At 35.7% G+C, this 12,754-nt stretch overlaps 2 protein-coding genes across 2 annotated transcripts; both read left to right on the top strand.

The window, feature by feature from the left end:
- LOC131951775 (ficolin-2-like) lies at nucleotides 1–2,821 on the top strand. Its single transcript, XM_059314169.1, has 5 exons — nucleotides 1–192; nucleotides 680–756; nucleotides 979–1,101; nucleotides 1,469–1,588; nucleotides 1,954–2,821. Exons 1-5 carry the CDS (start codon nucleotides 114–116, stop codon nucleotides 2,335–2,337), a joined length of 783 nt encoding a protein of 260 aa, XP_059170152.1. The 5' UTR covers nucleotides 1–113; the 3' UTR covers nucleotides 2,338–2,821.
- Nucleotides 2,822–8,992: 6,171 nt separating this feature from the next.
- On the top strand, nucleotides 8,993–11,817 carry LOC131951771 (ficolin-2-like). The gene is made up of 5 exons (XM_059314165.1): nucleotides 8,993–9,173; nucleotides 9,661–9,737; nucleotides 9,968–10,090; nucleotides 10,458–10,577; nucleotides 10,949–11,817. Exons 1-5 carry the CDS (start codon nucleotides 9,095–9,097, stop codon nucleotides 11,330–11,332), a joined length of 783 nt encoding a protein of 260 aa, XP_059170148.1. The 5' UTR covers nucleotides 8,993–9,094; the 3' UTR covers nucleotides 11,333–11,817.
- Nucleotides 11,818–12,754: the final 937 nt, after the last annotated feature.

Here is a 12,754-nt window from a genome sequence, read left to right as displayed (position 1 = left end):
TTAATGAAAAAACTTCATGCTAGTTGACTCGTTTGGCTGTTCAAGGGAAGAAGCCATCTGGAACGTTCTTCTATTTACAGCCCAGACCCCAGCTTATCTGATATCCATCTACAATGGACTACTTCACATGGTGGCTAACCATTGCTGTCTGTTTCTTTCTGTTCAACTGCTCATACGCTGATGATACATCGGGTGAGACTTTATATTCCGATATCTTGTATATATTTTGTAAGTTACAGCATAAATTATTTTTCACTTTAGAAAGTCTATAAACTAACAAAAGAGCTACATAATGTTGTAATGCTTCGTTATATACGTTTTAGTTCTATTACATAATAGTATTTGTGTTAAAAATGCATATCCGAAACGAATCTTCAATTAATTAAAATTTGGCATGATAAAATAATGTGTTACTAAGGAGAGTTATATGTGCTAATAATACATGCAGTTTGTGGGTATGACTGTGCTTATATTTGTGGCTTTATTTGTATGTGCTTATGTTTATGCGAATTGCGTGCAAATTTAGCTGAAAGCATATCGAAACTTAAAACAATCCCATATTATATATAAGATAAAATCATAAACAGATATCTCATTAGATTATTGAACTAATTGTATTGTAGGCCTATATTCTTTTGTTCACTAACCCCGTGTTTACCTATATTGAATGTATGATAAGAGAACAAATACACCAAGAAGGCTGGGACAGGTCGCTGCAAAAACAGACCTCAAAAATGTAGATCAACATTTGGTCAAGTCAGTATTTTTTTAATCAATTACATTATTGACATTATCTTTACTAAAAAAATCAGTTTCATGAATTGATAAAGCTAAAAACTAAAGTTCTATCTTACACACACACACACACACACACACACACACACACATATATATATATATATATATATATATATATATATATATATATATATATATATATATATATATATATATTGATTTATGAACTGTACGCTTAAGCAAAAATGTGAAAAAAACGCCAAGTTTACCTGCCTGAAAGACAGAGTAGTGGTTGAATCTCTGGATAATAAACTTGTTCTTTGTGACACTAAAACTGATGGAGGTGGTTGGATTATTTTCCAGGTTAGTTGTTCAAACACTTAATCGAAAACAGTTGGTAAATTCTGTGTTCTTTGTGACACTAAAATTGACGGAGGTGGTTGGATTGTTTTCAAGGTTAGTTATTCAAACACTTAATCGAAAACAATTGGTAAAATCTGTGGTCTTTGTGATGAAAAAACTGACAGAGGTGGTTGGATTATTATCTAGGCTAGTTATTCTTAAAATTTTCATGTTTGTAAGAGGCTCTAGGTTACTTTCTTAATTTACCTTTCAAGTTTCACCAGTTTAAAAATATGCAAAAGTTTAAGGTTAACGTTCGACACATTATTAAGTCTAGCCGACATAATGATAGAAGTTTGATTTTAAGACTCGTTAAATTTATTTCCAGCGCATTATCAATGGTGACGTGAACTTTACAAAAAACTGGGCAGAATATCGCGATGGATTCGGTTCTTTTAATGGCGACTTTTGGCTTGGCAATGAGATGATAAGTAAACTGACAGCTGCGGTAAATATTTTTTTAAAATAAATTTGTTATTGGAGAGTGTGTGAGAAGGAGATAATTAGTGTGTGTGTGAGAGAGAGATGGTTTTGTGTGTGGTTTAGAGTGAGAGGAGTGTATTAGAGGGAGATAACGTGTGTGTGTGTGCGTGTGTATGTGTGCGTGTGCGTGTGTACCCGAGGAAGAGATGAGGGCAGAGAAAATGAAAAAGTGGGAAAGCTTGCAAGAAATTTCTAGTTTATAATTTTGTATTTTTATCATTGTGTTACTTGCAGTAACTGACTATTGAAGTTGAATTCTTGATTTGGGAGAGTGCAGCAGTTAACTAATCACTTGTTAACAGTTGTTTTAATTATATAATGATTTAACAGGGTTATACAGATATGAGGATTGACATGATATGGAAGGGAGATCCCAAATACATGACATACCATAACTTCAGGGTGCAAAGTGAAGCAGATCTCTATCGAATGTCCTACACAAACAACACCTTCGGAGGAAGTGTCAATGATGATCACCTTAGAGATAACAATGGAGAGCCGTTCACAACTTTCGATCATGGGCCCAGCGTTGGTTGTAGATATCTAGGCTATAAAGGTTGGTGGTGGCCTACCGTTGGTCACTGTGGGTTAGCAAACTTGAACGGAAATCGGGGAAGTAAAGAATTTGCTCGGGGTATCTGGTGGCTTAAATTCACTGATGGTCATGACTCCCTCGATTCTTCTGAGATGAAACTCCGAAAACCAAATCCCTAGTCATTATCATGGCTCCCGGTCAATTAACCACCTAGACATATATCACCCGCACTTTAACTCTCGCTACTTACCATCTGGACAAGAAACCCCATATATTGTTTTAATTAAGGACAAATAAAATGTTAACGAGGGAACAACTTAGTAAATGTTTGGTCTATATCTTAATACTATCTAATTTCTATCTAGAAGAAAACTAGCTTGAGCACTGACAGCAACTTCAATAGAACGTTTCTTAATGTAAAGCAGTAAAAGTCAAAGGCTACAACACTATGCAATATATTGTTTAACATACGAAAATATGATACGTTCGATTTTGTTTATGTATTCATTCAGAGCATTTGGGTAATTTGTGTGAGGTAACGTGTGGGGTAGTGTGTGGGGTAATGTGTGGGGTTATAAGCCGAGGTGGACATTGATCGAACAACCACTTTGTTGACTTGAGATTTTTGCCACGTTTGTGACATCAATACAATAAAGCTGATCAGTTAAATCAAAGTCTTATGTTTTATCGTTGCGTGATAAGTTAGTTATTTTGGTCGTTGTGTGAAATGTATTTTAAAATTTTAACATTTTAAAATTGAAATTAAAACCTGAGTTGATGTGTGTGGAAGTAAATTTAAATTGACAAATCAAAATGCAAATTTTACTTATATTGTTTTTTTTTTCAAAATGTATAGCGTTCTATCAAAATCATGAAAGCGAAATCAAACTTTGCACAAAACTTTTCTGGGAAAATTAAGCTGTAGCGATATTGATATAAAGTCGCTTACATAATTTATTACTGCATTAGAATCACGCAATGTTAAACGCGTATATTTCAGTTATGCAGCCCATCAAGTGTTTTAGAGTAAGTTATTGAAAATAATTTAATGGCTAGGGGGTCCCTCAATACAACAGCAACATTTAAGAAGAAATAGGGGCAAAAGGCAGTGATGTAAAGTCAAATTAAGTTGCGAATCTCCTCCGTTTCATCCTTTAGCTTTTAAATATTTATAATAAAATGTAGTTTTAGATAGTAGTATAAAAATCTACCGGTTGCATTACAAATATTGTACCTGTAGTGTGGGATTGAATCCTCCATTTCAATAAAGGCCATAAAGGGGAGGAGTTGATAGACATATAACCATATAACAAGGCAAAGTGCTGTTTCAACATATTAAATTTTACAATCAAAACAAAAACAGACATGACCTGATCAATAACGGTAATCATTTAATCCCCACTTCAATTTCACCTGACCACTACCAGTTTAATGAAACCTCTCAGATCCTGCCACGATTTTTATTGAGTATGGATCTCTTGTGCATGTTAAAGTCGAGCAGGGTAAAATCAGTTCAACTCATACCTTCAAACATCCATAAATCGATGTTAACAATTTTTTCTGTTTTGTTTTTCTGTTTAAAAATTTAAACCAAGTATTTTTTAAAAATTACTAACAAAAACAACGCAAACAGCACTTATATATTTACAGTCAATCCGCCTTTTGAGATGATAGCCTATCTAATTGAATATACCTTCTTATAGATCCCCTTTCAAACCTTACGGTCTATGGGGCAAGTGAAGTAGAGTTCACCTGTTTCTGTGACCTCGGCATATGAAGGGATAGTGTGGTCAGCACTATGCCAAGCCGCCTTTACTTGCCCTAACGTGTGTTAGGTACGCATTAGAGTTGGGTGTACTCAGGGACGGTGAACTGACTTGAACCCGGATTCGAACTCGAGACTTACGGGTTAGCAGTCCAGCTAACCAGTCCATACCTTCTCATCCCTAATGTCTATTTCCTAGGGGGGGGGGATTAGGCAGCCAGGTTAATGTGTTATATTTTAACCTGACTAGGGCTACTGTAAAATCTAATATACGTTCTGTACTCCTCTACGCTGCAGAGTCATGGAAACTAAACAAGAAAGGAGAGAGCCGACTCAGGGGCTTTGAAAGAAGATTGTGACAACGTATCCTAAGAATAATGTGGGACGACAAAGTCCCGAACAAGGAAATATGGCGAAGGACAGGATTAAACGACATTGTTTCAGAAGTTCGAATGAGGATATGGAGATGACTGGGTCATGTCCTACGCATGGGCAAAAGAAGATTCTTCAACATGGCTCTGAAGTGGACTCCGCCTGGAAAGCGAAAGACCACTGGGAACATGGAGGAGAGAGAAGGACAAAGTGCAGGCTATTGGCAAGACCTGGCATGAATTGAAGTAGCTCGCCCAAGATCCAGATAATTTCAGACCTTCATTATTTTATATAAATCTTTGTTTGGTTAATTTAAGATAAAATTTAATTTGAAAGTTACTACTACTAGACTTAGATCTAGATCTATGCGCGCAAATCAAGTTGCATAAGGAGACTCAAAGTATTAAAGTATAGTATAAAAATTCATCTGTGACGTCACGAGTTAAATAGCTAAGTTGTTAGTGTAATCGGCTTGCATGCGGGTGGCACAGGTTCTAGACCAATGCGTCAATGATACTTTTTTTTTTAAATTTAAATTTTATTTTTTAGATGTGAATAATAAAGTTGCCTATCTGAACTTGGCGGGATACAGGGCAGGTGAAGTAGAGTTCATCTGTTTCTTTGTCCTAAGCATATGAAAGGATAGTGTGGTCAGAGACATGCTCGGCTGGAATCGTTTTTTTAAACGATAAAAACATGTTGTCTGAGACTTGGCGAGACACATGGCAGGTGAAGTAGAGTTAAGTAGGTTACCTGTGACGTCAGTATATGAAGGGATAGTCCGAAATCGGTGTTTTCTGTGTTTTTTAAAAGATAAAAAACATATTTTTTAATGTGGGGTCTGTTTTTTTGTGACGATAAGTGACACTGCAGTAGCGTAGCGAGGGGGGGGGGGGGGACATATGTCCCCGGGCGCCGACCTTAAGGGGCGCCAAAATGGGTTGGAAAAATAAATTGAAAGGTTGAGGTGGGTGCAAATCGAAAGTTTGAGGGGGGGGGGGGGGTTGCAAATCGAAATCTCGCGGGGGAGGGGGTGTGGCGGAGGGGGGGGGGGTTCAAATCGAAAAGTTTTTCCCCGGGCGCCGGGAAGGGTCGCTACGCCTCTGAGTGACAGACGTGATTATTTTTTATAGATGACCGTCGAAACCCACAGTTATCCAACGGATAACGGGTAGTCTAGTATTATATTAAAATGTTTTACATTCATAACGAAATAAGTCGACTGCATTTGACTTAAAATATTGCTGTGTTTATTTAAGTATCGACTGCACTGCGTAGTATCTGATCACGTGATGTTAGGTGGTGGCACAGTTAAATATTGTCTGCATTCGATTGGCTTCAATTATAACATAAGGACGTGGCAAACACATGACACGTGCCCAAACTCCCCCCCCCTGCCCGACACACACAAACGAGAGTTTTCCGCATTAGCTGTAGTGTTGCATGTAGCTTTAAATAATTGTTATTCCTGGCAAACGAAAACCTGATATTAAGTGCCACACGTTTGGTTTAGGCAGTAAAAAATAAACTAAGCAGTCATGTTTCTAACCTTCTTTTAGTTCTTCGCTTCTTTGCCGTACTAACAGTCTATTTGTTTTTCAACCGTTTTACCCACCAAGGTTATTTAGTAACCACACACTATTATATCCCAATCCACCCCAGTCCCTGATTGGTCTTGTGCAGTCCAGATAGACACATGAACTGCTATCCCTCCCCAACGGTATCTATATTACAAGCATGTGAAATAGGGTACGCTTTAAGGTAGAAGAGGATGAACGCGTAAAACTTTGGGGAGGGGGGCGGTGTTAAGGTGGATTTAGGCTTGGGCAAAACCTGACCAAAACCAGTTTGATTAAACCAATCAGATCCTGCCACGATTTTTATTTAATATCGATCTCTAGTTGTACATAATAGGTCTATGCTCTAGATAGATTAAATATAGAACACCTTAACCGAAGGTAAATTTTGTTCAGCACATATAATTCCGAGGCCATCATGTCTTCAAAAACGGACAGCTTGTTCAGAAAAAATACACCCATAGCTTAGTTAAAACTATCGTACATCGATAAAACGATTACGAATATCTATTACCTTTTTTTTTCATTTTAATTTAGGCCCTTATTGTACATATAATTATACCAACTATTTATCAAACTAAAAAAAATATAACGCAAACTGTACTACTGTAATGTTAAATTTGGAGAACTACGTGTTTACAGATAGTATGCATTTTTGAGAACTGGTGGTCTCTTTTTCCTACAACCGTAAGGGACATTGCTGTATCTACATAAAGTGGTACATCACGGTTTTAATATGTTGAAAGAAACTTTGCTTTGTTGGGAGGGGGCGGGTGGAGATTCTACTGATGGAAAACTGAACAGGTGTTATGTTGAGGAGGGGAAGGAAGGTGAACAGCATTAGCGTAAATAGTGTTCTTCCTGAATTTTTTTTTGAAAAAAGGTAAAAGGACGAATCTAAAAAGACTGTTTCCAGTTAACTATGCATTAATTTTTATTAAGCAAAGTTAGGATGATACCATAAAAACACCACCTATATTAATACACATCTAAAATTTAAAATTCTTAACAATTAAAAAAATCCATTTCATAAATATGTTTTAGACTTTTTTCTGTGACTTTAATTTTGTGACTTTTTTCCTTGCGGCTTTTTTATTTTCTCGTATATACGAAGTATAGAGAAAGTCTTGTAATCGTGCAAAAAAAATGTCGGAAAAACATAGTTTTGCAATCTTGTCCGTATGTCTGTGTGTATGTGTGTCTGTCTGTGTGTGTGTGTGCGTGCGTGTAAACACAATAACGTGAGTACCGTTACAGCTAGGTTGATGAAATTTCATATATAAGTATTATTTCAAAATCGTAGATCCGTATCAACTTTTGAGCGATTTCAAATACCCGGAAGTGGTACTTTTCTTATTTCATTTGTTCAAAAGCCTATAACTTGAGAACTATTTCAGATAGATAAATGAAATTTACCGTGTAAGTAAAAGTTCTAATTCTCTACCTTCTATCAAACTTTGAGTAATTTCCGTTGACCGGAAGTACTAATTTACGCTATTTCCGATTTCTCAAAAAATGCATGTACATTTATAAAGTACTAATAATATTTTCTACAAGATTCTATTTTATTTTTAAAAGTTTAAGTAATTAAAAATCATGTCTATATTCCGAGTTAAATACGTATATTCGAGAAAGTTTAGGGGAGATCACTCCCGGTTTATATATTTATAAAAATGCACAAAAACGTTTTAATAATAAGCTGTTAAGTAATAATACGTTAAAAAGGAGAATATAAATGATTTTCTGTAATCTTTATTCTACTGAAACTCAAGTTTGTTTACATGTTGGATATTTTTGTTTGTTTGTTTGTCTGTTTGGTTACAGGAGAGAATCTGCACAATATGTAAAGCTGTAAAAAAGTATTTAGGTAGAGAACAATGTTCTTTTTGACCAAACTGTTAATCACAAATTAATTTTAGGTGTTAAGTTCTGGCTTTGAGTTACCATGGGTGAATAGGAAAGGTAAAAAATCGTTAAAACTGATCACGTCCTTTATGATAAGGATGGCCCAGTGTAGGTATAATTGTATCCAAAACCTTATTTACACATTACGATAGGCTTAAAAAAAAACAACTGTCCTCTTAATTGTACTTTTAACATGCAAGGTACAAGTCTCATGTAAAAATGTATAAGCACGTCCATGTTAAAATCAACATGTTGAAGTCCACAACCAACCGAACAAGCCCCCACCCCTCCTTAGTCCACACGCGCCCGCAAAATTTGATTTTCTTAAGCCCCCCTCCCCCCCACATGCCTTCCGTGTGGACGACTTAAATAGATGACCCTTAAAGACGACTGATGAGTTGATTTCTATGGAGCTTTTGTTCATTGTATAACTTAGTTTGTCGTGATATGCTTAACTCTTCGTGGATAGATATCGAGGAAATATGACCTAGCCTCGTTCAAAAGTTAAATTAGTTTTACCGATATTTTATCAAATTAATATCTTTTTTTTTAAAAATAACCTGCTTTTCAGATTGGCATGATTTACATTAATTTAAAGAAACCAATGAGATCTTGCCACGACAGTACTTTCTATCGATCTTTGGGAGTAGGATTACACCTTGGAATTATACTAACTGAAAACCTCGCATAACACTGACCTTCCCAATAAAATTATACTATTATTACACTAACCTTGACCCTCACATCATCGAAATTAAAACTTGCTTAGTACAGCAACTCTAAAATTCAGGGTCAAATATTTCTAAAATATAACATATATTCCTAGGCGTAAAAATGTAAAAAAACTAACAGCATATTTAATGTCGGCCAAAGTTGAATCTAATCAAGCACATTTCTTGAAAGGATTTGTCCAATCAAAATTGATGTTTGACAATGGACTGATGGACTCTTCCAAAATTGAGTATTAGTTAATTTGTGATATGCGGTATCATTTTAGGATAAGTAATACACTTCATGTTTTTCTTTGGTTAGAGTTTAGGATAGGGATACGATTATTGACATCAGTTCGAAAAAAAATTAGTTCTAACAACCTAATTCCTGACCTCAATTCGCTAAAGGCTCGTTAAATCAGGATGTACACGACACGTACGAGAAAAGAACTCTTAATCATATTGCCATATGGTGCCTTACTTAAGACTATAAGTTAATGAAAAAACTTCATGCTAGTTGACTCGTTTGGCTGTTCAAGGGAAGAAGCCATCTGGAACGTTCTTCTATTTACAGCCCAGACCCCAGCTTATCTGATATCCATCTACAATGGACTACTTCACATGGTGGCTAACCATTGCTGTCTGTTTCTTTCTGTTCAACTGCTCATACGCTGATGATACATCGGGTGAGACTTTATATTCCGATATCTTGTATATATTTTGTAAGTTACAGCATAAATTATTTTTCACTTTAGAAAGTCTATAAACTAACAAAAGAGCTACATAATGTTGTAATGCTTCGTTATATACGTTTTAGTTCTATTACATAATAGTATTTGTGTTAAAAATGCATATCCGAAACGAATCTTCAATTAATTAAAATTTGGCATGATAAAATAATGTGTTACTAAGGAGAGTTATATGTGCTAATAATACATGCAGTTTGTGGGTATGACTGTGCTTATATTTGTGGCTTTATTTGTATGTGCTTATGTTTATGCGAATTGCGTGCAAATTTAGCTGAAAGCATATCGAAACTTAAAACAATCCCATATTATATATAAGATAAAAACATAAACAGATATCTCATTAGATTATTGAACTAATTGTATTGTAGGCCTATATTCTTTTGTTCACTAACCCCGTGTTTACCTATATTGAATGTATGATAAGAGAACAAATACACCAAGAAGGCTGGGACAGGTCGCTGCAAAAACAGACCTCAAAAATGTAGATCAACATTTGGTCAAGTCAGTATTTTTTTAATCAATTACATTATTGACATTATCTTTACTAAAAAAATCAGTTTCATGAATTGATAAAGCTAAAAACTAAAGTTCTATCTTACACACACACACACACACACACACACACACACACACACACACACACACACACACACACACACACACACACACACATATATATATATATATATATATATATATATATATATTGATTTATGAACTGTACGCTTAAGCAAAAATGTGAAAAAAACGCCAAGTTTACCTGCCTGAAAGACAGAGTAGTGGTTGAATCTCTGGATAGTAAACTTGTTCTTTGTGACACTAAAACTGATGGAGGTGGTTGGATTATTTTCCAGGTTAGTTGTTCAAACACTTAATCGAAAACAGTTGGTAAATTCTGTGTTCTTTGTGACACTAAAATTGACGGAGGTGGTTGGATTGTTTTCAAGGTTAGTTATTCAAACACTTAATCGAAAACAATTGGTAAAATCTGTGGTCTTTGTGATGAAAAAACTGACAGAGGTGGTTGGATTATTATCTAGGCTAGTTATTCTTTAAATTTTCATGTTTGTAAGAGGCTCTAGGTTACTTTCTTAATTTACCTTTCAAGTTTCACCAGTTAAAATATGCAAATTTTTAAGGTTAACGTTCGACACATTATTAAGTCTAGCCGACATAATGATAGAAGTTTGATTTTAAGAATTTCGTTACATTTATTTCCAGCGCAATATCAATGGTGACCTGAACTTTACAAAAAACTGGGCAGAATATCGCGATGGATTCGGCTCTTTTAATGGCGACTTTTGGCTTGGCAATGAGATGGTCAGTAAACTGACAGCTGCGGTAAATATTTTTTAAAAATAAATTTGTTATTGGAGAGTGTGTGAGAAGGAGATAATTAGTGTGTGTGAGAGAGAGAGAGATGGTTTTGTGTGTGTGGTTTAGAGTGAGAGGAGTGTATTAGAGGGAGATAACGTGTGTGTGTGTGTGCGTGTGTATGTGTGCGTGTGCGTGTGTACCCGAGGAAGAGATGAGGGTAGAGAAAATGAAAAAGTGGGAAAGCTTGCAAGAAATTTCTAGTTTATAATTTTGTATTTTTATCATTGTGTTACTTGCAGTAACTGACTATTGAAGTTGAATTCTTGATTTGGGAGAGTGCTGCAGTTAACTAATCACTTGTTAACAGTTGTTTTAATTATATAATGATTTAACAGGGTTATACAGATATGAGGATTGACATGATATGGAAGGGAGATCCCAAATACATGACATACCATAACTTCAGGGTGCAAAGTGAAGCAGATCTCTATCGAATGTCCTACACAAACAACACCTTCGGAGGAAGTGTCAATGATGATCACCTTAGAGATAACAATGGAGAGCCGTTCACAACTTTCGATAAAGGGCCCAGCGTTGGTTGTAGATATCTAGGCTATAAAGGTTGGTGGTGGCCTAACAATGGTTACTGTGGGTTTACAAACTTGAACGGAGATCGGGGAAATAAAGCATATATTCTGGGTATCTTTTGGTACTTGTTCACTGGTGCTTATGACTCCCTCGATTCTGCTGAGATGAAACTCCGAAAACCAAATCCCTAGTCATTATCATGGCTGTCGGTCAATTAACCACCTAGACATATATCACCCGCACTTTAACTCTCGCTACTTATCATCTGGACAAGAAACCCCATATATTGTTTTAATTAAGGACAAATAAAATGTTAACGAGGGAACACCTTAGTAAATGTTTGGTCTATATCTTAATACTATCTAATTTCTATCTAGAAGAAAACTAGCTTGAGCACTGACAGCAACTTCAATAGAACGTTTCTTAATGTAAAGCAGTAAAAGTCAAAGGCTACAACACTATGCAATATATTGTTTAACATAAGAAAATATGATTACGTTCGATTTTGTTTATGTATTTATTCAGAGCATTTGGGTAATTTGTGTGAGGTAATGTGTGGGGTAGTGTGTGGGGTAATGTGTGGGGTTATAAGCCGAGGTGGACATTGATCGAACAACCACTTTGTTGACTTGAGATTTTTGCCACGTTTGTGACATCAATACAATAAAGCTGATCAGATAAATCAAAGTGTTATGTTTTATCATTGCGTGATAAGTTAGTTGTTTTGGTCGTTGTGTGAAATGTCTTTTAAAATTTTAACATTTTAAAATTGAAATTAAAACCTGAGTTGATGTGTGTGGAAGTAAATTTAAATTGACAAATCAAAATGCAAATTTTACTTATATTGTTTTTTTTTTCAAAATGTATAGCGTTCTATCAAAATCATGAAAGCGAAATCAAACTTTACACAAAACGTTTCTGGCCAAATTAAGCTGCAGCGATATTGGTATAAAGTCGCTTACATAATTTATTACTGTATTAGAGTCACGCAATGTTAAACACGTATATTCCAGTTATGCAGCTCATCAAGTATTTTAGAGTAAGTTATTGAAAATAATTTAATGGCTAGGAGGTCCCTCAATACGACATCAACATTTAAGAAAAAATAGGGACAAAAGGCACTGATGTAAAGTCAAATTAAGTTGCGAATCTCCTCCGTTTCATCCTTTAGCTTTTAAATATTTACGAGCCGACCCGCGGCGTATCATACGCCGCTATTTAGTTGTTTTATTTTCTACTTTTCAGTAATTCACATTTGTGAATTAAACAGTACCAATGCTGCCACTGAAAATATTTGCTTTAAAACACTAACGTCCCCCCCCCTTTTTCCCAACCCCTACCCTACCCCCCCCCCCCCGTGAAAACAGCCTCCTCTTAGTTACTTCCTCTTAAATTATCTGCCCCTAAACCCGGATTGTAAACATTTACCGTGAACCACAGCTCACCAGACCATGTGGGGGGGGGGGGGGCGGTAGTGATAGAGAGGAAGAGAGGGGACTGCAAGGCGCGCTTGCAGCTTGTTTTCTAACGTCTCGCAGAAGAGAATTATATATATAGATAATAAAATGTAGTTATAGATAGTAGTATAAAAATCTACCGGTTGCATTACAAAT

This window comes from Physella acuta, unplaced genomic scaffold, assembly GCF_028476545.2.
Source record: "Physella acuta isolate Inbredline_101_S28 unplaced genomic scaffold, ASM2847654v3 ptg000826l, whole genome shotgun sequence".
Lineage (NCBI taxonomy): Eukaryota > Metazoa > Mollusca > Gastropoda > Physidae > Physella > Physella acuta.
This window is presented reverse-complemented; position numbering and strand designations above follow the sequence as displayed.